The sequence below is a fragment of the Canis aureus genome, chromosome 19, assembly GCF_053574225.1.
Source record: "Canis aureus isolate CA01 chromosome 19, VMU_Caureus_v.1.0, whole genome shotgun sequence".
Classification (NCBI taxonomy): domain Eukaryota; kingdom Metazoa; phylum Chordata; class Mammalia; order Carnivora; family Canidae; genus Canis; species Canis aureus.
Window position 1 is genome coordinate 29,964,423 of NC_135629.1, and position 24,097 is coordinate 29,988,519.

At 44.6% G+C, this 24,097-nt stretch overlaps 1 protein-coding gene and 1 non-coding gene across 5 annotated transcripts in view; both read right to left on the minus strand.

The window, feature by feature from the left end:
• Positions 1 to 24,097, minus strand: part of PTPRG (protein tyrosine phosphatase receptor type G) — a 704,516-nt gene that overhangs the window by 108,992 nt on the left and 571,427 nt on the right. For all 4 annotated transcript variants that reach the window (XM_077858250.1, XM_077858249.1, XM_077858251.1 and 1 more), the window contains 2 exons: positions 23,848 to 24,040; positions 1,587 to 1,771 (listed from right to left, as the gene is read on the minus strand). In XM_077858250.1, coding sequence (XP_077714376.1) covers positions 1,587 to 1,771; positions 23,848 to 24,040 — 378 coding nt within the window. The remainder of the gene's footprint in view (positions 1 to 1,586; positions 1,772 to 23,847; positions 24,041 to 24,097) is intronic.
• On the minus strand, positions 19,864 to 19,997 carry LOC144291265 (U4 spliceosomal RNA). Its single transcript, XR_013358577.1, has one exon. It is a non-coding gene; the product is annotated as a U4 spliceosomal RNA (small nuclear RNA).

The window sequence follows — 24,097 nt, forward strand, 5'->3', positions numbered from 1 at the left end:
TGCTGTCAAAGCGTGTTTTTCTCTCCATCTTTCCCTTTCTCTGAAACCAATTTATGCCTCCTGCTCTAAACCTCTGACCCCTGCTCTGTCTTCGTTAGGAGCAAAATCTTTGCTCCGTCTATGCAGGGGTTTATTAGAATTCACTCCCAGCTGCTATCTATTTATCTTTGTGTGTTTAATTATTTTCCACTTAGAACAAGAAACCGCAGAAGCACCTAGACAGTTTCTGCTGATTAACGCAAGTCATCTTTACTCCAGAAAGAGAAAAATCCCTTATGGACTTCCAGTAGTGACGAGAGAAAGGTTAAAACACATCATAACCTTGGGTGCCTTTCAATAGATTTCTCTCTGATTTCATGAAGCTCATCATTCCCTAATGTGACCCAGATAACAATGTCTAGTGGGGAAATTGAAAATATAAATGGAAATGAAGTAAAAGAATCTTCATCTAAAAGAATATGAAAAGTATTATTCTATAACTGATTGAATGGGCCCTGGGGACTCTGTATTGGGAACGAAAAAAAGTGATAACCGTCATTAAGAACCCCACTTGGTGCTACTGCATTTTTCATGTGCACATACAATTATGGTTTCATTATGCCAGAGCCTTTTTTTTGATTAACAATAAGTGCAAGGCTTTCAAGCCCAAATGTGTCCCTTTGAGTTTCTATGCAAAGACTTCAGGCCTCATGGTTTTGGGGAGTGTGTGCTTTCCCAGCAGAGAAGACAGCATTTGCAAACATCTGTTCTGAAGGGCCCTGTTGGGTCCTGGCCACTAAACATTTACATAAATGTTCACATGAGAAGTTACGCTGGGTGTGGTCAGTTCAAAGTGGGGTCAGATATTACAGTGTCGGGAGTCTGAGAACACAGGTTCAAAAACCACATGGTCGCAGGCGTCCAGCATCAAATGGTCATGTGTAAGGCTGATCGAATGTGAGAGAGGGAGTGGTGGGGACAGTGGACAGCTGCCTGGTGAAGGTGACCATAGTACCAGCAGGGGAAGAGGAGGAGGAGGAGGAGGAGGAGGAGGAGGAGGGCAATTACCGTAATAATAGCCTGCATTTATCGAGCACTTACTATGTGCCAGGACCAGCCGTGTACTGGCACACCTCATTTAATATTTACAATCATCATAGCTGCTAAAAGGGGCTGACTGGGAGCTTTCTGTTGCGGTTAGTTGTTTTTATTTTTATTTATTTTTTTATTTTATTTTATTTATTTCATTTCATTTCATTTTATTTTATTTTATTTTTTTGTTAGTTGTTTTTATAATGAAGGAACAAGCAGCCCATTGCGAAAAGCCTGATTACAAAGAAATTACCTTGCTTCTCCTGGAGGTGTTCTTGGGAAGCAAGTGTGAGGGTGGATGGGAGCCCAGGTGGACTCTGGCCACGACTCCCACGCGGGCAGCCCCTGCACTGAGGAGCACAGCCCCGGGGGTGGTGGCCACACCCCACACCCCATGGGCAGCGAGCAGCTGGGAGACACACGTGAGGTGCACTGCGCGGCGCCCAGCAAAGAGACCTGCAGGGACCCCTCTCCTAACTGCAAGGGGGGCTCTGAACACAACAGGGAGGCTTTACCAAGTCCTTGTCGCTGTCCTTTGTGAACGTCTTCTCCTTCTCATCCTCGTTCTTGGTCCAGCTGTAGGAGATCATGTAGTTCATGATGGGTGGGTGGTAGATGGTCTCCGGCCGGCTCCAGGACACCTGCAGCGCCGTCTGGTTCAGGGGCTGTACTTTCATGTGGATGGGTGGGGAGCTGCAAACTGGAGACAACACACGGCCACGCTCAGGGGCTCTGCGGACAGCACACCAGGCCCCCCCCGCTGCTCCTGGGGCCTCCAACATCCCAGCCCCGAAAACCTAGTACGTCTGTACACTTGCCACCGAGGTTCACCTGCTGCGAATCTTTTGTACCTCTGTGTTCTCCCCCACCCCTCTCTCTCACACACACAAATGCACACACGTGCACACATACACACACGTATATGCATGCACACATGCACACACACGGTTGTTTTCCTGCTAAATCACTGAAAGCAAGTCTTACAAACATGGTGACTCTTCACTCCTTCCTACTCAGGCCTGTGGCTCCTCAGAATAAGGTCGTTCTCTTATACAACCGCACTGGACTACATATTTGCATCCCCCTCTCCGAATTCATCTGCTGAAACCTAATCTCTAAGGTCACAGTATTTGGAGGTGGGAGGTCCTCCTCATGGTGAAGGGGATTAGTGTTTTTATAAAAAAAAACCCTGGAGAATCCCCTCACCCCTTTACCATGCGAGCAGAGAGCTGTCTATGAACCAGGACTCCAGCTCCCACCCAACAGAGAATCTGCTCATGCCTTATCTTGGACTCGCCGGCCTCCAGGACCATGAGAAAAAAAAAGATTTCTGTTGTTTATAAACTACCCAGGCTATGGTAGTTTGTGGTAGCAGGCTGAGCTAAGACAATAACCACAACAGCATTAGCATCCCTATGAAAATTAACATTAATTCAATAATATGATCTGAGGGGCAGCTGGGTGGTGCGGTGGGTTAAGTGTCCAACTGTCTGTTTCGGCTCAGGGCATGATCTTGGAGTTGTGAGATCAAGCCCCACGTTAGGCTCCCTACTCAGCGGAGAGTCTGCTTGAGATTTCTCTCTCTCTCCATCTGCCTCTCCAGCTCCTACTCTCTCTCTCAAATAAATTAATAAATCTTTTAAAAAATAATATTATCTGATATATAATCCATATTCAAACTTTCCTAATGGTGTGCAATGATTATTTCTAGCCATTCCCCCCTCCAGTCTCATGCTGTATTTAGTTGTCACAACACCTTAGCCTCTTTAAATCTATTACAGTCCCCTGGCTTTTTTTCCATGGTGACTTTTTTTGAAGAAGCCAGGCCACTTGACTTGTGGGGTATTCCACACACTACAATTGTAGATGAAATTTTACTGTGGGGCAGCCCCGGTGGCCCAGCGGTTTAGTGCCGCCTTCAGCCCAGGGTGTGATCCTGGAGACCTAGGATCGAGTCCCACATCAGCCTTTCTGCATGGAGTCTGCTCCTCCCTCTGCCTGTCTCTGCCTCTCTTTCTCTCTGTGAGTCTGTCATGAATAAATAAATAAAATCTTAAAAAAAAAAAAAAGAAATTTTACTGTGAATAGTTCAGAGTATGAACAAATACAATTTAAAATGAGACTTCAAATAATTTCAAAGCAAAGACACAAAAACAGGGATGATTTTCCTCTGGACCAGCAGTATCTCATGTAATGACCCTGATGTAGGGCATAAGGAAAAGCCAGGCAAATTCTCCTTTTCACTCCTTGTGGCTGGCAGATTTGAAGGGACATGGTGGTTCTACATCTATCTACAGACAAGCTCATTTGAGGTTTGACACTGTCAAGCTGGCCTTTAAAAGTGTGACATTTTAGGCCTTCAAATGCATTCTCTCCCAGTGGCCATCATTCCTGCCTCCATGGGGCTTAGAGTCTACAGCAGGGTTTCTGAGCCTCAGCATTACTGACCATGGGTCAGACAATTCTTTGCTCTTGGGTGGCTGTCATGTGCACTGCAAGGTGTTCAGCAGCATCCCTGGTCTCTACCAGTAGCACTCCCTGCCCAAGTTACAACTAAAAGGGTCCTCACATGTCCCCTGGAAGGCCAGTTGCGCCCAGCTGAAACCAGTGGTCTACAGGGGGAGATGGGGGTTCAGTCAGGAATGATGCATGAAGCTGGTATTACATACCCAGACAGCACAGATGGATGTGAAGAGAGATAAGAGGTATTTTCCAAGCATGTTATGGGAGGATCTGACTCAGGCTTTGGTAACAACTCCCTTGAGGAAGGCACATCTGCCTGAGAGCTGACAGGAGGTGGGAGTCAAGGGGGGAAGGGAGGGCAGCTAGAGGAACTAGAGCAGAGACAGGGCCTGAGGGGCCAGAAGGAAGCCAGAAGGCCTCGATACAGGCACAGAGAACAAGGCAAGAGCAAGCAGTGATGGGTGCAGCTGGAGTGAGAGGCCTCACACCCCAGATGCAAAGTCTGGTCTTGATCCTACAGGTACTGAGAAGCTGCTAGAAAGATCTGAACCAGAATATAAAAAATAGTGACAGGGAATAAAGGGGAAAAGAGAAAAAATGAGTGGGAAATATCAGAAAGGGAGACAGAACATGAGAGACTCCTAACTCTGGGAAACGAACTAGGGGTAGGGGAAGGGGACATGGGCAGGGGGTGGGGGTAACTGGGTGATGGGCACTGAGGGGGACACTTGATGGGATGAGCACTGGGTGTTATTCTATATGTTGGCAAATTGAACACCAAGAAAAAATAAATTTACAAAAAAAAAATATCTGAACCAGAGAATGATGCAAGAAGGTTTGCACTTTTCAAGATCCCTTGAGCTTCTACTTCGAGGCAGAAGGACCTGGAGAAGGAGCAAGGAGGGAGAGAGGGAGGCACTGAAGAGGTGCTGCAGAGGGCCAGCCTTGCACACCAGGGAGAGGGTACGAGAACAGCAGGTTCTAGAGGAAACAGACGTAGAACTGAGGGGTGGGGGGATGTGCTGGACTACGAAGGGTGTGAGGGCGAAGTGAGGGCGGTGAGGACCACACTCAGGTTTTGGGCCCAGGAGGTGAGCAACAGTGGAGAACCTGAGTCAGGGGACCGTGGCTGGGCTTCGGCCTCTCCCAGAAGATCAATTATGTGGCAAGCAGCCCGCTGCGCACCAGACGCCCGTATTTTCTCACCAAGGGCCCAAGCCCAAGGCTGCTCAATGTAGCAGGAAGGCTTTCCTGCCAGGGAAGCACGGGCCCCGCTCTAAGGACCCAACTGCTGGGGAAGAGGAGATTGGTTTTGACAGGGAGGCGTCCTTTTGCTCTTCAACTGCCAAATCACGCTTCAGCCGCAGAGCTTCACTTTGTATGACTGAGACAGGAAGGAAGGCATAAATTAATGAGGCATTCCCACTGCCCCACAGAACCCCGGGAGGCATTGAGCTGCCCTGCCCACCGAGCAAATGCCACCAGGGCAGAGACATCAAATGAGGAATCTGGAGGGAGGCTTCCAGCGAGCTGCTGGGGTGCAGGGACAGGATGAGGACACTAGGTGCCGCTAACATACCACTTTTAAATACCCCAACTTCAGTGGCTGGTGGTTTCTCCAAACCAAGCATGGGGTGGGGGTGTGGACAAGACAGGGAAAGATCTACACCCCATCTTTCCAGGTGCCAATAATGAACCAAGGAGATTCATACACTGGGAAGTTTCCATCCTTCACAATGATGACCCTTGTCAGAAATCCTGATTTCTACCTTTTCTCACCTCCTACCATACTCTTATTTAATCTCTCTTATTCTGAAGACATCACTCCTCTGCTCCAATTAGTGGTGAGCTGTAGGGGGATGCATATATCTCCAACAGTTACATCATAACCACATAAATAATTCTATCACCCACATGCAGATGCAACCATTCTTCTTATTTATTCTTTGAAATTAAAATAGCTGGATTTTTCTTTTGATTAAGATGATTCATGTTAATGTTTTTAAAAGGAAACCCAAGTAATACAAAAAAGAAGAAAGCTAAAAAAAAAAAAAAAAAATCACCCAAGATCCCAGAATCTAGACTTGTTAACTTTCTGGAGATCTCATGTTCAGGTATCTCTTGATTCACAGGTAAAAGCACACACAGTTTGATGTACATGGGATATGCTTTTACATTATACTTGTTGCACTGTTGTGTTTTACCCAGCTAGTCATGAAAATATTTCCTTGTCAATGAAGAAAGCTTGCTATCATTGTTTTGAATGCACACAAAGAAGTACAGAACCCCACTGTCTCATGTACTGGAATATATATACAATTTAAAATCAAAGCCTTTTATCTGAAACTAGCACTTAACTTTTTAAATGCTGAGATTATCATTTTGGAGACTCTGGGGATCCTGTGACAACTAGGGAGAATTCTTGTCCAATGGGGCCTTTGTAAAAAAAATTGTTTATTAGAGTAGAATTGACATACGATGCTACATCGTTTCTATATAAGTACTAGAAAATACTGAGTGAAGCTCAGGAAAGAGCCAGGTCTGGCCTCTAAGAAGCCCATCTACTCGGGTGGAAATTCAGTTAACTGAGAGGTCTCCTGAGGTCCACACTTGCCCCAGACTACATACCGAGGCACAGAGCCAGGGGGGTTGCAGGCTGAGGAGCCCCGACACCTCTCCATCTCTCTCCACCACCTCCCTGGGAGGGAGGGTTTTTCTGGGCCAGTATTTTTGGAGGCAGTATTTGCAAAGTACTAGAAAGGCCCAGAATAGCACTGGCCAACTTTTTTGGTAAAGGGCCAGAGAGCAAATATTCTCAGCTTTTTGAACCCTACAGTCTCCACTGCAAATAGTGAACTCAAGCCTTTCAAGTGCAAAACCAGCTCAGGCAATATGTACAGCAATAAGCGAGAGTGTACTCCAATAAAACTTTATTCATGAACACAACATTCCTATTTCTTCTTTTTTTTTTTTTTAGAAGATTTTATTTATTTATCCATGAGAGACGAGAGAGAGGCAGAGACACAGGCAGAGGGAGAAGCAGGTTCCCTGCAGGCAGATGCTCAACCACTTAGCCACCCAGGCATCCCACCTTCCTATTTCATAGGATTCTCCTTTTTATTTTTATTGCACAGCTACCATATAGATATCAAGTCATCTATATTAGTCGTTTTCTACTCGATTTATTTAAACCTAAAAATACAGTTCACACATGGATTTTCATGTGTTAGGAAATCTGATTTTTTTTTTTAACTGTCTAAAATTTAAAAAAATTTCTTTCTAGCTTATGGTGGTAATAAAGGTTGTGGTCATGTTGGCTCATGGGTCAGTGGTCTGCTGATCTCTTATCCGGAAGATAAAAGGAGGCCAAACTTTCATTTGAAGGATGTTTACCACCCACATTTGCATTCTTAGCACTGAATTTTGCCCCGCAACACAGCCTGACAGAGCTGAGACTCTTCCTAGCACTTCATACTATGTGGAATCATATTACTGACATCACTGATTATCTGCAATAAATAATCCACTTCCCCATTAGAATGGAAACTCCATGAGGCCGGTACCTTTTTTGTCTTGTCTGCCACATGATCCCTGGTGCTTACAGCAGAGCCTGGCACGAAGCAGGCCCTCAATAAATAGTGGCTGAATGAATGCCATGTTGAGTGGACAGAGTAAATGCCTGATTCTCTTGGTGGAAAGGTCCTGTGTGTCATCACCCATCCCCATGCCTCACAGTCCTCCACCCTTCTCTCTGGCCAGCAACACCCCCCTACCCTCCTTTAAGCCTCCTTAAAGGTTTGGGTTCAGCCTCACACTTCTCCTCCACGGTCTCTGCGCTCCCACCTCAACCTGCCCATCACACATGTCCCCATCAGCATCCCATCTCTCTGTTCTGGTGACCTCTAGGGCAAGGACCACACCCTTCATCACTAGAGCCCCCCAGTAGGGCCTCAGATTTCATTCACACAACCAGGGAAGGTATTTTGCTCTTCAGTCAGGACCACTAATAAAGTTCATCTACGGAACCGGTGCCACACAATCTGTCCCCGGGGACACCTTTGGTGAGGGGATGTTTGCCAATCGGAAAAAATGTGCAGTCCGTAAAGATGACAAAACTCCCGGTACGCTCAGTGCCTGCAGGAGGTGGAGTGACCAGATGCCCTCCAAACGACAGGCAAATAAGCAGACAGCACATTACTGAGCTCTGTATTTCCAAGTTTTGTTTGCTTTGTTCAGTGATGGAAACTCTCCAAAAAAACTCCTTAAAATTCAAAATATAAAACAGAGCATTAAGGAATTTTATGGAACAATTTGGAAAGGCTGGTATAATAAAGCCTGGGCTTTGGGGCCAGACTCCTCCACACCTTTGTGTTCTCATCTATAAAATCATCAGGTGCTGATACCTGGCAATATCCTCCTCACAGGGTTGGGGTGAGGCTCATAGAGAATAAGGAGGCTGAACAAGAATCTGTGAGGCTCAGGCCCAGTGGCCAATACAGGGATAAGCTGCTGGGCCCACACAGTGTTTTAAAAATTGGCATATTTTACAGAGACTGCTGGATTTTTAAATTGGGCCTGCATCTAATGACAAGCAAGGCAACTTCCCCTTCAGAGTGACAGGTGGTGTGCTTACTTTTGCCACAGTCCCCACCACTCCCCATTGCCTCTACCCACACACTGCACCCACAGCTGCCTGGCCCCCACGGCCAACGGAGTTTCCTGCCTGTCTAAAATGAGTAGCCAGGAGCACTCTCCTAGGCACACAACGGGTTGCCCAGTACCCTCGACAACAGCCATGGCAAGCTGTACCTAACACACCGAGTGGGCCAGTCCTCTTTTACACAAAATTGAAGCCTTTTAACCATGCGGGAGGCACTGTACCTGGCTCTTTCAACAAATATTCCCCTGTGAGGTGCTTCTGACATCAGCCTTCCCCTTCTCAGGGGCCTGATTACGTTCTCACCGGTGTCTGATTGCTTTACATAGGCATCTCAGATGATGCTCGGTGCCAGCTCTGAGAATTTCTGCCTACATTCTGAACCACCTTTAATTATGATCCCAGACTTCGTTAAATAATGAAGAGGCTTCTAGCAGCGCACCCAAGGTCCTCTGATTCTAAATCAATGTCAAGGATATTTTCTCAGTGGTTCTTAGAAAATGCTAGTTCCCCCCCAGCCCCACCTCTACCCCTCTTCCTTTCTGGGTGTTAGATAAACTGATGTGACAGCCTCTGTTTCAACGTTGGTGGTAACTTACAAGTGCCTTAAACTACTGAAGGGCCTCCTCCCTGCACCCCTGCAGCCTGAGTTTCACACGCAGGCAACAGGCTTTTTACTGATCAGAAGTCAAAGGACAGCTGTGCTCAGACACAGCAACTTGGTGCAGATTCACTTTTCACAATGCTTTCGACAGAAGTCACGCTGCTGCCTGGAGCTGGGGGCCAGTGAGGGGGGGAATCTGTGACGTCATCTACTGCACAGGGTGGTGTCCTGGGGACCTGCCTGGCAGAGAAAGCGGGCAATAAGCAGCACTATCTTCTCCTGGAGCAGAGGAGACCCACTCAGGTGGCACGGAGCCAGGGAGCCTCGCTTGCCTTACACAGCTTAAATGCCTGTCACTTCTTCATCATCCCAGCTCACCTCAAGAACCCTTGAAAATGGAGTCTTGTAGGGGAAATTTCCAAAGAAATGGCCTCAGGGAAGGATTTTTCTTTGTGAAGGGTTGAATCAAAGAGTCCTAGGTAAACATGAAATCCCCCAAAGCAGACCATGTAGGACTTCAAACCTGGAATCCCCATGCCCTGGGGTGTCCCCTCCCTCACGCCTCCCCTTGCCCAAGAGCTCACAAAAGGGAAGCAGCACAGTGACAGGGCCAGAATTGGGAAGGATGAAATCATACAATGCTGGGCCTCAGCTCTGGGATTTTTGGTTTATATGACATCTGACTAATGTCCATTTGGAGCTGCCAGCTGCCAAGCACATGCCGAGGGCCAGGCTCCGTGCACTCATCTAGATAATCCATGCATGCATACTAAATCCAAGAGGTAGGTTCAATTATTCTCCCCATTAAAGGTGATGAGGACATGGGGTTCGGAGAGCCCAAGTCACAGGGCTGGGCCAATCACTTGGAGAGAAAGGTTCAGAACTAGAACCGAAGCTGTTGGACTCAAAACCAGAGTGGGCAGTGGGAGAGCCATGGGAAGGTCATGAGCCTTCTATTCACACACCTCCTCCATCGATTCTCCTATCTACAAGATGGTAACATGAGTGTCAGGAGTGTGACTCAAAGGTTTCAAAGGCGAGCGCCGTCCCACACAGGTACTATGTGTCACTACCGCAGCCTCCTTCTGCACTCGGCCTTCCCCATCCTCTCCGTTCTCAACGACAGAGGAGACTGTAAGGTCTCTTGACAATTTCCAGAGCAACCTCCAAATCCTTCGAAGCCCTGGATGGATGAAGCCCTATCACCATTCTCCCTATCAGAAATGCAGTCTATGTTTGTGGTCCCCCAAACCGTCACAGGGACACTGGGAATATATGGGGCAGTGTAGGGCGCCCACCCCCAAGGCCTTTACGCTGTGTCATTCCATGCTGATGCTGCAATAGTAACAAGTCCTATCTGATGAGCCTGGCTCTAGGCTGAGTTAGTGCATTTCATGAACCATGCCATGAAATCCTCTCTGTAATTCTATTGGGCTCCTGGTTCCATCAGGATCCCTGTTTTAGAGTCAGAGACCCAGGAGGCTCATTCATTCCCTTTTTCAACTTTGGAGGCAGCCTGCTTTGGTTCTGGACATACCAGCTGTATGGTCTTAGATAAAACATGGGTAAAACTTTCAAGATAAATGTACAATGCACAAGCACATTCTGACCGATGTATAGGAAGTGTGCTGTAAAGAGTCGCTATTTTAAATACTTATTGAGCACCTATTATGTACCAGGACACCAACTGGGAACTAGTTGAACACAACTTGACATAGACCTTGACCTCCTAGAAATTATAGCCCAGAGAGAGAAATATACCAACCACTTAATTCCTCTAAAACAGAGCTATGAACGTAGGGCTTCTTTGGGGTTTTAGATAGAATCTATAGGGGATCTCTGGGTGGTGCAGCGGTTTAGCGCCTGCCTTTGGCCCAGGGCGCGATCCTGGAGACCCGGGATCGAATCCCATGTCGGGCTCCCGGTGCATGGAGCCTGTTTCTCCCTCTGCCTGTGTCTCTGCCTCTCTCTCTCTCACTGTGTGCCTATCATAAATAAATAAAAAAAAAATTAAAAAAAAAATCTATGGAAATCTGTGAACATGGATGAGAAAAAAATACACTTTTATTTTCAGTGATGTCTAACTAAAATTCAGCATTGCCTTACATTTCAAATGCTTGCAACAAAGTGCAGTAGTAGTAATTAGCAGGACCTATGAGACATCAGCAAAAGAAATCACAGATATATTACAGTTGTTGCCAAGATCTCAAATTTTCCTTCATGCTTATTATTATTTCAAAATTACAATGGTTATTAGACCTGCTGCTAGATTTTATAATTTAATGCCTTCATCAAGAAGCAGATAAATTACTATATTACAATTAAAATTTTTTCTGATAATATCTGAGGATAATTGGCTTCCTTGGTAATCTATTTTACTTTATTTAATGCATCCAAAGACCATCAATATGAGGAGAAGTCTATGGGATTCACCAGATGGCTGCAGGGGTCCATGGCATCCAAACTGTTAAATATTCCCAGCATTAAGGATTATGTAATTACAAAATTATTACAGTTATTCTGTACAAAGCGTTTTTCCCCCCCAAAAATGATTTTTTTAATAAATTTATTTGAGAGAGTGAATGGGAGAGAGAACATGAGCAGGGGGAGAGTTAGAAGAAGAGGGAGAAGCAGACATCCTGCCGGGCAGGGAGCCTGACAACAGGCTCGATCCCAGGATGCTAAGGTCATGATCTGAACTGAAGGCAGATGCTTAACCAAATAAGCGACCCAGGTGCCCCTGTAGGAAGGTTTAATATGGGACCCTGACTCAGGTTTGGGAGATTGGTTAGGAAAGATTTACTGAGCAGAGTGGTTTGAACTGAAAAGAGTAAGGCTTATGAAGTGAACAGGAAGGAAGGAGGCTTAGCTTGTCCAACAGAAAAAAACCCAGCTTGTACAAAAGCCCTGCTACTGAAAAGTGGAAAAAAAAATTAGTGTGGCTGGCAAGCAGAGAAAGAGAAAGGGTCGCTAACAGAATTCACCCCTGGGTGGGTCTTACTGAAGGCTGGACTTGGCCGGACAGCCACCGTCTCATGATGGGAGAGACTCTGGTGCATGGTGGCCCCACGTTCCGTCAAGCACAAGGATGACTGTTTAAACCTATGGGGTCTTAAGTAATGCAAACAGTATCCGGTGATGGGATAACCAAAAACCTATACGTTCGTCTCTGCCCGGGTTCCTGGGCCCGGGGTTCCTAAAACTCTTGCAATTTTCTAAGCGATAAGAGCACTAGGAGCATTTCTTGTTCTAATGTTTATTTCTGATCACATCCCTGACACAGGGCTCCTGAAACTCCTATAAATGTCTAAGTGATAACAGGCTCCTAACTCCCAAGGGACAGAAACACCTACAACTGGGGACCCTTGCAGACCTTGTCCTATGTACCTCTTTATCTGTATCATTTATCCCTGATCATATGCTCTAACAAATTGGTGAGTGTAATTATGTGTTTCCCCAAGTGAGGCACTCCAGCAAATTAATCAAACATGAAGGGGGGGGGTGGTGGGATCCTCTGATTTGTAGCCAAGTTGGACAGAAGTTTTTGGTAATCTGGGGACCTACTACTTGTGACTGGGATCTGACGTGGGGTGGACACAATCTTTTGGGACTGAGCCCTGAATCTGTGGGATCTGACGCTCCATCTCCAGGGAGATAGTAGCAGAACTGAGTTAAGTTTGTGGGACATCCAGCTGGTGTCACAGTACTGCTAGGTGGGGACCCCTCCCCCCATCTGATAACCAGAAGGGCCAAAAAGCAAGATGTTCCATAGTATAAAAGTAGGGACACACACACAGGAGATGGAGAACTGGGGTTTTCCAACACAGGAGGGAGAACTGTAAGTCTTTCTCATCTATCTGTGGATTTTTTTTTCCCTACACCACACAATGGCATCCCCTCCATTCCCATGAACCATGGTGTGCAAGTCAGTTTCTCAGTCAACAACTGAGGATTAGATGCTCTGTGTGGCAATTAACCATGGAGGACAGCAAATCTGAAAGCATTCTTATCCTATCAGCTATCTCTGCTATGCATGTAACAGAGCCACAGGCACGAAATACAGCAGAGGCAGCAGCAGCAGCAGCAGCAGCAGCCAGTGTCCAGGAAGGCTGAAGCAGAAATTCAACTCTCTAGCCCTCCAAGCATGTGGTTTTGACTTTCCCACATTATACTATTACTGATGTCTCCTACCTCCTTGGAGTTTTTTTTTTTTTTTTTGCGTGATATCCCTCTTCCTCTGAGAGTTAAAGGCCATGGGAGTTGTCCATGTCCTGTGCAGGAAAAAGCATTGTTCAGCCTGGCGCTAAGGGAGGTGGTGAAGTTCAGAATGATGCATGTTCTCAGCTCCACTTGACGACAGCTGCTTCTCAGACACAGGATGGTAGACTGGACTCCATGTACTGTAGGGCCTCCTTCCCTCCCTTTCAGGTTGAAGATGCTGTGATTTCCTGCCACCAGGGCAAAGTGGACCTAGCCCACTTTAAATGAGTTCAGCATCCTTTCCAGAAATACCACTTGACTTCTACCCTTCTCCCTCTGCCTTGCTCTGGTCACAGGCTCCAAATGGAGGTCTGTGCCAGATACCAGGGTGCAGGTCTACTGTTGGGGCTGCGTTTTCTCTGGCTGAGTCTCCTATTTCCTACTACTGAAAGGATGTGATGGTCTTCTTGATGACAAGGAAATGCCTGGGCCACCTAGAGTTTTATAGCTGCCCTTAGCGATGTGAGACTTTTTATTTAAAAATCACCCAAGATCTAAGATCCCATGAGCTGCCTTTGTAGGTGATCCCAATAGCCACATCAAGAGATCAACTAATGACCCACACTGATAGGGTTAGTCATTGATCCTAGATGATTATGATCCAGTAGGTAGGATCCCTTTGTTTCAATTTGGTCCCTATATAAAATTTTTTCTCTTACAGATATCCCCAGTGCTGGGTATCAGATTTGAAAGGACAGTCCTGGCTTCTGCACAACAGTCCCCTTGTTAGCTTTAAATCTCCTGACTGCTCCTTGGTATCTTCCTATTATTTGATCTCAGTGTGGCTCAGAGTACGTACTCCGCTGTTTGGATTGCAACCTTGTTTTGACCTCCAGATGGGCATCTGCACTAAGTGGCCCTTTTGTTAGGATGGTCCTCAATGAGATGGTTCCAGGGTCTCTTGTTCCCTGGGGACTGGCCTCAAGTAGCCACTCCTGGGCCTGGCCAAGAGGACCCTAGGGGAGAGAGAACAGGGAGCTTGCCGCTTGCAAGGAGACACCAGGCTTTGAATGGGTCTCACCCCTGGTGGACCCAGGTGGCAATTACCTTTTCAGCACACAGGGAGGACCAAGCCCCCTTGGTCTCTGACATGTGCATCCACACGCCCTGAGGAGACTGGGCTTCTGGCTGGTTGCTGGAATTCAGGTTTTAAGTGGTTAGTTCATTCCTCACTGAAAAGGCTCATCTCTTCTGGGAAGGCTTTGCTAGTGGCAGCCTATGAGCAGAGAAACTGCAAGGCTCCTCGCAGTTGCTGATACCTATTAACGTTTAGTGTCAGACGTGTAGACAGCACCTTTTCAACACAGGCAAAGATTTGAAATGGGGCAGCCAAGATGTTCATTTCAAACACTCAGACCTTTGCTTTGGAATCATGAGACCATTGATAAGAGGACTCAACAGTGAAGCCTGTAGCCACAAGGACTATTGGCTCGGCCGGGAAGGCAGAGAAAAAAATGCCTCCAGAGGACTCAACACAAGCTCCCACTACTGTGCCTTTACAGATGGGTCTTTGATTATCAGGCTCCAGGAACGGGAGAGGTGACAGGTTTTTTAGGTGGGAGAAAGCCCAGGGTTCTGCACCTTCCTCGTACCTGAAGAAAACCAGCCTCAACTAGCACGTGTTTGTTTGAGGTATAATCAGTGGGAAGAATGGTGAAGATAAATAGTCTGTCTCCCAGCTCCATTCCTCCTGTGACTCCACGGAGATGCACGTGAACATCTTGGAGCCTCATGCTTCACGGGCCGTGAATGCTGGTTAGCGAAGGAGATGGGAAGTGTGTCGCTCTGGGAGGATGGATGATGTTGGCCTTTATCAATTTCTAGATTCCTGTTCACAAGCTCCACAGTGTCTACACAAACAAACCCAATGTCAGGGAAGATTTTTCTAGAGAGCAAAGAAAAGTCGAAGCGGTAGGAGGGTTGCTAAGTTGGCCTTGAAGATCAAACTATGTCTATCTGCCTGGAGACAGTGAGGATTAAGTAATTAGGTAATATTTATAAAGTGTGACAATGATAGATAGCCCCTGGTGTCTGTTACCAATATCCACTCAACAGCTTTTAAACCATAACAGCACTCCTTCCTGGAAGCACCCTGACATCAGTGCATGCTATGTTAAGTGTGCCCATTCTCTGCTTTTCGGTGTGGTAGAGTGGTTGTTCCTTGGGATGGAGAGGAAAGCACTTCTGTCCATGGGTTTTTGAGATGATCACTTCCATCTAAGTAGTTGATAGTCAAAGTAGAAGATAGTTTCCCAAATCTCAAGAGCTGCTCTGAATTCAGGAACTAAGAGTGGTGTGGAATCCTACCCCAATGTCTAGCTATGCTCCTCCTGTAAGAGGACCCAGTTTGCTCTAGACTCATAAATGCCCCAACTGTGCCAACCCTTGTAGAAAGGATCCTTTAATTCCTGGCCACCTCACATGTATGGATTAGCTTAATCCATCCAACTATCACTCCTTCCTTTCCAACCACCCATCCATCATCTATCCATCCTCCCTCTTCTCCTCCCATCTATCCATCCATCCAGTTAAATATTTACTGAGGAGCCAGCAATGAGCACTGTACCCTCTCCCCAACAAAAAAGAAATAAAAAGATAGTCTCACCCCTCATGGTGCTTATAGGGTGGCAGGAGAGTTAGACATTAGGGGGGAAAAACACAACTGAATAAAAAATTCCAACTGTGAAAAGTGTTACCAGAGAAAGGTACTGGCACTCTAACATAGGCAGCTGGGCCAAGCAGTCAGGAAACTTCCATGGGAAAGGTATCCTTAGAGTGGAGCTTTGAAGACTGAGGAGGGGTGGATGAGGTGCAGAAGTGAGGCAACAGCCTTTTAGGCAGAGATGATAGCCTGCTGGGACTGGGGGATGCAGACGAACTGATGTGCAGGATGCCATGGGAAATGAAGTTCAAGATGGGGCTGGGGAGGGGAGCCCAAACACGGGCACCATATAAGGATTGTGGATTTCACTGGAAAGGTTTTAAGAAATTCCAACAGCCTTGGTTTGCATTTCTACCAGGAAGAGAGCCTGATTGCCTTACTCTGCAATATGTTCTCCACTGATCATGTCACATATAATAGTTTATCCTGAGCATACAAAGAAACCACTGCTGACCTACAGACAAGAAAGTACAACTATTTGCAGAGAACTTTCCATGTCCCAGGCTCTTGGTTCCCTATACTGTTTCATTTTAAAGGCCAAAGCCAAGGAGGTGATTGTGATTATTATTATTATCTGTATTTTACAGACAAAGAAGCAAGACTTGGGTATTAACTTGAGTAAGGATGCACTAGAGTAAATGGTTAGCCTAGAATTTGGGTCCATGTTTACTTGACTCCAAAATCTGTATTTTTACCCATCACTTTATATTGTCTCATCATTCATTCATTCATTTCATGAGCTGACAATGACTATATGCCCACTCTGTCCTAGGTGCTGTGTCAGGCTCTTTTGATCCAAGGATGCACAAGACCCTCAGCCTACTAGGTCCCAGCATGCACATTAGATGGGTGCGCTGGCCCTCCCAGGGAATGACCCTGCACTCACAGCTTCTGTAGCTTGTGCCCTGAGCACCCAAGATAACCCTCCAAATGCAAGCCAAGCAGATAAAGATTGAGCCCAATGATTTCTTTTAGGATGATAAATTGCAATCTTTAGGAAGAATACCCAATCCCCACAAGTACGTTTATTTTTAAAGCTCTTTTGTTCAGAGAGGGAGTGATACACTATATTGTTCAGGTCACCTAATGACACTTAAAACAAAGAAGCCACAGCTTGTCGATTCATTTGGTAGCTGGCAGTCCCATGGAAAATAGAAAGAATGCTGCATTGGTTCACATCTCAGCTTTCCCAATTCCTGGCTAAGAGGCTCTGGATGCCCCCTTGCTCTGAGTCCCAGACCCCTCACATCTGCTAAAGAGAAAAAGTTAATACTACCTTTCTCTTTTTGCTTACCCCCACCCAGCCTCCATCCAAATGATTGGTCAAATCTCAGAGGTTCTAATCCAAAATCCATCCCTAATTGGATCACTTCTACACTTCTACCTCTACCAGGATTGCCATCATGCAACCAATGTCATCCTGCAGGAAATACTTCTATCAGCTACATCCTGGTCTTGCAAGTTCCACCCCAAGTCCTCTGAAAACATTTTTCACATAACAGTGAGAGGGATGGATTTAAGAAGCCATTCAGATCATTCCATAGCCTTTCTTTAAACCCTCCAAAGGCTTCCCGCTTTATCATTGTCCACTGACTTGTGTATTTCCTTCTCTCCACTAAAATATAAGCACTATGATGAGAGACTGACTCTTCCCCCTTGCTACCTTTATTTCTAGTGCCTAGAACCTGTTCTCAGTAGATGCTCAACAAATATTTGGTAAATAAAAAGTGAAATGAAGAGCGCACAGGTTGTTTTCAGGATTAAAGAATAGACATGAATGGAAGAGGCCAGCACAGCATCTGGCACATAACCCCGCCCCCTCGCCTCCCCCAGTTTAACCACTTGCTTCAGGCACAGCTTCTAGAGTCAATAAGCTTCCCAAAGGCATTTGAAGATGTCTCAGGTGTGATAAGAAACTCACTGGCTACAAAACATAAAGCAAAAGTCCTTATTGCTACATTAAATGTCTACAAAATATCAACTCATGTCAACCAAAGGCAAGTTATACCAACTCTTTACTTATTTACGGAAAGTTACAGTAATCCTAGGATGTCTGAGCATGAAAAAATGTTTGATACAGTATGGCATGATCTTCAAAAGAATGAGAACCTAGGATGCTAGAGAATCCTAAAGACAGCCCTACTGTTTTGCCTTCTTTTATAATCACTCACAAGGTTAAAAATTAATGTCTAATGACAGTTATTTCTGAAAGAAGGGGATTAAAAACATTCCATGGGGGCTATGTTAGAAGTTTTTTTTCTTGGCACCTTTCTGTGCTAGAAGTTTCTGAAAGTAACAAGATAACTTTTTAGAAGAGTTTCTGGGAGGACAACTGCCTACAAAGGAATTAAGTGCTCATATCAGGGCTTCTTTTAATAAGATAAAGTAATTCAAGCTCATTAATCTGGTGAGTAGAAATGATTAAACTGAAAATAGAACAACATTAATATTTTCTCCCCAAACAGGGAAACAAACAAACAAACACGAATTTCAATGTCAAACTCTTTAAAAGCAATCATGGATTTACTTCTTTGTTTGCTTATTTGGGTGGGAAATGGATGCTCTTTCTCAATGTATTCTGATTTAAAATAGGCAGTTACTTAGACATCCTCACACAGTGGTATGTGTTCTTAAAAAACTGCTTTTAATGAAAACAGGAAGCAATCTATACCATTGAAAATGTAGCTAAAATAGAGATCCCTCCATCAGCAGAAGCAAAGACCATCCTTCAAAAATCATGGCATGACTTGGGAGACTACAGGGGCACACAGGCAACCAACCCAGTGTCCTCACTGTTTCCTTTGCTTTTATTACATTATGCAGTGCCACTTTAATTAAGCCATCAAATCAAATTATCAGATCAAGTGGTTTTGATTCCACTGCGGTTTGAACAGGTTTCGTTAAATTAATAAACCATATGTTTCATGTTGTTGGAAGGAAAGTTATTTTTCCTCTGTTCACTGTTCCAAAAGTCTTCACAATAGACAGTATTCAGCACTTAATCACCAAATGCTCTTCCATGTGCCCGGGATGTGTTGCAGAATAACTGAAATGACAGCCCATTAAATCCTAAAGTCTGTCCAAGTTATTTACCGACAAAGGGCAGAGTGGCGAATTGGATGTCCCTTGAACAATCCACCGAGCCTAAATATTGTTTCCATTTACTGGAACTAAAGCTTTATATTTTTTATGGATGACATCCGTTATAAGTCTTTCTTCAGCAACAATACAATATTAAGATGACTTTTTCCCCCCTTTCTTTTGGTGTTGTATGTGGCCATGCGTCTAGTGCTGGCACCGAAAGGCTTGATTCTGGTTTCTCTATTCCAGTATGTCCAATCATCCTGACAGAAGGGCAAGATGGGGGCACAGCAACTCAGGCATTCCTCACTGTGCTGCTCAATGAACACCAGCTAATGATCACAGCCAAGGGAACAAGGGAGGTGCAGGCCTGTAATCAGTCCACTGAGGTCCTACTTACACGTCTGCTGTGACCAGGTATTGAGGTGAATTGGTAAGTGGTTGGTTACTGAGTTAATAAATATCTGACTGGTCCTAAGGTCTTGTGGTAGAATGGAAAAGTAGAACCAACCAATGCTTCATGGTCATGGTCACTGCCATCTTTAAGGCAGAAAATATTTACCTTAAACTAAGCCTATGATTGAGTTGCTCCATCTTACTTTCAGCCATCCCCTAGAGCACCAGTTGGTAAATCTGGCCTGCTGCTTATTTTTGTAAATAAGGTGTTTTTGGAAGACATTTTCTACACCCATTCATCTGTATATTGTCCATGGCTGAGTGGCAGAGCTGAGTAAATAGTGACGACACGAGACTAAGTGCTCACTATCTAGTCCTTAACCAAGAAAGTTTACTGACTCTTGCCTTATGTAATTTATTTTTCCTTCCTCTATAACAATAGCACAATAAATGCATAGCTCCATGATAAACAGATCTCCTAAGCACTGAATGTTTCCAATAATGATAGATAAAGATTGCTAACCAGACAGGCTTCATTTTCTTTTTTTAATTACCTGAAGATTATAGGACACCACCCTTCTCTTTCAAATCTTTTTTGCAGAAGACTGGAGAAGAGAAAGGGACTCTTCTCTGTATAAATGTCTAAAGTCAATAATCCTTGACCACTAGGCTGCCTGCTGGTTGCCAACATTTGTGGCTGGCTTTTGGGCCATAGTGGCATGGAATTAACCTGAATTTTCAATTAGCAATAACCGCGCCTCGGATAAACCTCATTGGCTACGATACTGCTACTGCGCAAAGCTTAGCCTGAATTTTCTTGGGAGGAGAAAAAGGAGGAGCATTTGGTCATGTAGACGGTGATTCTGATTCCATGAAATGTGCATTTAAAAACAAACACAGACACCATCAGTCATTAGGGAAATGCAAATCAACAGTACTTCACATCCACTGGGATGGCTAAAATAAAGACATATAGCAAGTGTTGGTGAGGATGTGGAGAAATCCCATACAATGCTGATGGGAATGCAAACTGGTGCAGTGGTTCTGGCAAAAAGGTTGGCAGCTCCTCAGAACTAGAAAACTGGACTTACCTTGTGACTCAGCAATTCTACTCCTAGGTATCTATCTGAGAGAACTGAAAACCCATGACCACCCAAAAACTCGAACACGAACGTTCATAGCAGTATTATTGATAACAGCCACAAAGTGGAAAAAAAGTGGACATCTATTGATTGATAAGCAGATAAACAAAATGTGATATATCTGTACAATGATATATTCTTTGGCCATAAAATGGAAAATTCTGAGATATATCCAGTATGGATGAATTTTGAAAATATTAAGCCTAAATATTACACTGAAAGAAGCCTGATACAAAAAGGCATTTATTGTATGATTCCCTTTACATGAAATATCAAGAATAGGTAAATCCATAGAAAGTTGCCTTGGGCTGGGAAAGCAGGAGAGGGGGGGAAAGAAAGGGAGGAAGAAGGAGTGACTGACTGCTCATGGGTATGGGCTTTCTTTATGGAAGTGATAAAACTATTCTGGAAGTAGACAGTTGTGATGATTGCACAACTTTGTGAATATACTCAAATCCACTGAAGCGCACACTTTAACAATAATAAACTTTCTAGCATGTGAATGAAATATCAGTAAAGCTGTTATTAAAAAAATGACAAACAGGGATGTTACTGCACAATAAAAAGGAATGAGCTATGGACAGATGCTACCACATGGATAAATCTTAAAATCCTAATGTTCTGTGACAGATAAAAGCATATCAGAGGCTGCCTGATGTTGAGGACAGGGGAAAAAATTGACTGCAAAGGGTCATGAAGGAACTTTCTGAGGGTGATGAAAATGTTCAAAAACCAGATTATATATAACTATAACCATAACTGTAACTCTAAATTTATTAAAATTATTGAATTGTACATTTATGGTAGCTATATTTTATGATATGTATGCTATGCCATAAAAAAATAGGAACCCTTGATAGACCACTGGTAGAAATTAACATGGTATAGTCACTCTGGAAAACTGTTCAGCGGTATCTATCCAAATCTGAACATATATGTGTCCTCCGGGCTGCCACCACTGTACCCCCAGGTTCTTACCAATCAAGATGTGTCCATATGCTCATCAAAAGGCATGGTCAAGAATTTTCATCATCGCCAAAGCTTGGAAATCATCCATATGTTCATGTATATGGAAGTGGATAAATAAATTCAGGAAGAGATGCACAATGAAATTCAGCAATAAGAACAAAGCACAACCACATGGAACAGCATAGATGACCCTCAAAATGAGTGTAGAGCAAAAAAAGCAAGATACAAGAAAGGACAGAGTGGAAAATTCTATTTCTATGAAATTGAACAACAGGAAAAGCTAATTCATGGTCGTGGTGACTCTTGGGAATGGATAGTTACTAGGAAGAAGGAGATGAGGTGCTCCTGGGAAGCCAGTGATGTAGTTTCTTGAGCTGGGGGTTGATTATTCAGATGTATTTGGGTGGTGAAAATACATCATGTTGTGCACGTTATTACCTGTGCACTTTTCTGTATGTTACACTCCAGTAATATGCTCAAAACACAAATAGAATTATACCTACATCTTTCTCTGCTTCTAAAAAGATCACTAAACATTTTAATATTCACACATTTTAGGAGTCAGCAATACACACCATGATAATTGCCACAAAACCCTGTAAAATGAAGAACTGATTCCTTATATTTAAGGATGGGTCCATGGCTCTGCTCAAAAATCAGAGAAAGCCCATTCAGTAGAAGATCTTGCCCCCTCTGACAATTTAACGTGACAAAAACCATTATCTTCTGTAACTTTTTTGGGTAATACGGGCCACGCGTTCCCTCTGCACAGCTGATATATCATATACTCAGCCCATTTTTTAGGAGAGAGCTCTGTAACTGTCATAACCTCAGCAATTCTGAGCTCCCAGATCTTGCATTCACTTGTGATAGAAATTCGTCATCCCCCACATGTCCTCTGCATTCACCTCTCACAAAACATCCAATCCCTCTGAGATTCCTCTTTTCTCAAGCAGGTTCTCTTGGGAGAAAGCTCTCTCGAGCTTGGTCGTTTTCCTTATTTTTAGCTTGGTTAAAAAACAAAATCAGCCCAAGTGAGGTTTGTTATGCCAGCCAACCTAAGACATTTCCCAGGTTTGCGTGCTTAACCCACCCATTGTTCCCAGCTGACAAATGATGCCCTTGACAAAGCGTCAGCTCCAAATTACTTGAATCTCAAGCGTTTCTTGATGGCGTCTGGCCAGACTAGCTTCTCTCACCATCCTCAAACAAAATCACACAGACAGGAAGGAAATGATCACATTCTTAAGCTCCTTTTCCTCTTCTGTTAGCTTCTTTTCAGATATGAGCCTGGAAAATGGGCTCATTCTTATCATCAAAGTGCACATCAATGCAGTTATTTGTGGAATAAGTCTCCCCTGTTCCTACAAAAGGTCATATGCCAGTAAACTGGTTCTTTTTTATTGGGGACAGGAGCACTCTTGAAACAGAATGTCCTCGTGTAACTTACCCCAATAAAAATCCCACAGTCCGTGTCCATTGCTGATTAATGATACAAACTCTTCCCATATTCCCCAAGCTCACAATTTCAGAGAAGAAGAGCACTGGCTTAGGAAAGAACCATCTCTTCACACCCAAAGGAAACTCCTCTTATCCCTTCATCCCTTCCAACTCCTGGGACTTTGATCAGCCTTATTCTCTAAGTGTTTGCCTGAGCTCGAAGCCACAATGAGGACAAATTACAGAGCTGAAGTTGAGCTGTGAGGGTAGACTCTGACTTTCTAGTTTCCTGGGAGAGAAATTTACGTTCAGTTCACATGAGAATGTAGAAATAAGGGCAGCCCGGATGGCTTAGTGGTTTAGCGCCGCCTTCAGCCCGGGGTGTGATCCTGGAGACCCGGGATCGAGTGCCACGTCAGGAGCCTGCTTCTCCCTCTGCCTATGTCTCTGTCTCTCTCTGTCTCTAATGAATAAATAAATAAAATCTTTAAAAGAAAAAGAGAGAATGTAGAAATAGAGAAAGATGAAGATGCCTGAAAATAACAAACTCATGTTTATGGGATGTGGGAACCAAACTGTTAAACAGTGGTTTAGAAAAAAGCCACGTGATGACTGGTAGAGGGGGTGGAGAGCCAGAGGGGTAGGTTTGCCTGGTGCGGAGGTGGGATAGGAGGTCAGATGTCGGATGTTGGTAAGGAGATAGGGAGGGTGCAAGAGGCAAGTCAAAGGTGCTGATGCCTGAGGTTAGAGATGGCATCCTGAACCCAAAGCCTGGAGGTGGGGGTTGGGGGGCAGGTAAAAAGTAAGGCGGCCAAAAGCTTCCTTTAGACACTAACTAGTTAGTGTTGATGTTACCAGGTAAAAATACCAACAGAATGACTGACGTATTACTAGTCAAAAGGGCAATTCTGAACATATCTATTTAACTGAAGCTATTTCCACAACTGCTTCTATTTATCATCCAGACAAGTCTCTTTTAGCAGAGAAACATATGCTCTTAACACCAAGTTCCAACTCTTGGCTGGTTTGGAACTCCTCTTAATTTTAAGTAATTTATGATACGGAATCTTCCTCCGGGCAAGGGCACTTAATCCAAATATACCTTTAGAGGCTTCTGTCCCCAGTGGGTTTTCTAAGAAGTCTGTCATGTCATGGTTCCAGGCGTCGCGGACCGCAGACTTGGACACCACCCTGTCATTCAGACCTTGCTGTGGCCGGAAGTTATTTCTCAGATACTCCACTGACTTGACGTGGTCCTGCTGCTCCGTGGTGAAGATGGAGTAAAAAGCCTCGAGCTAAACAGAGAACCAGAGAGGGGAGAAGAAAGAAAAAAAAAAAAAGACCAAGAATGA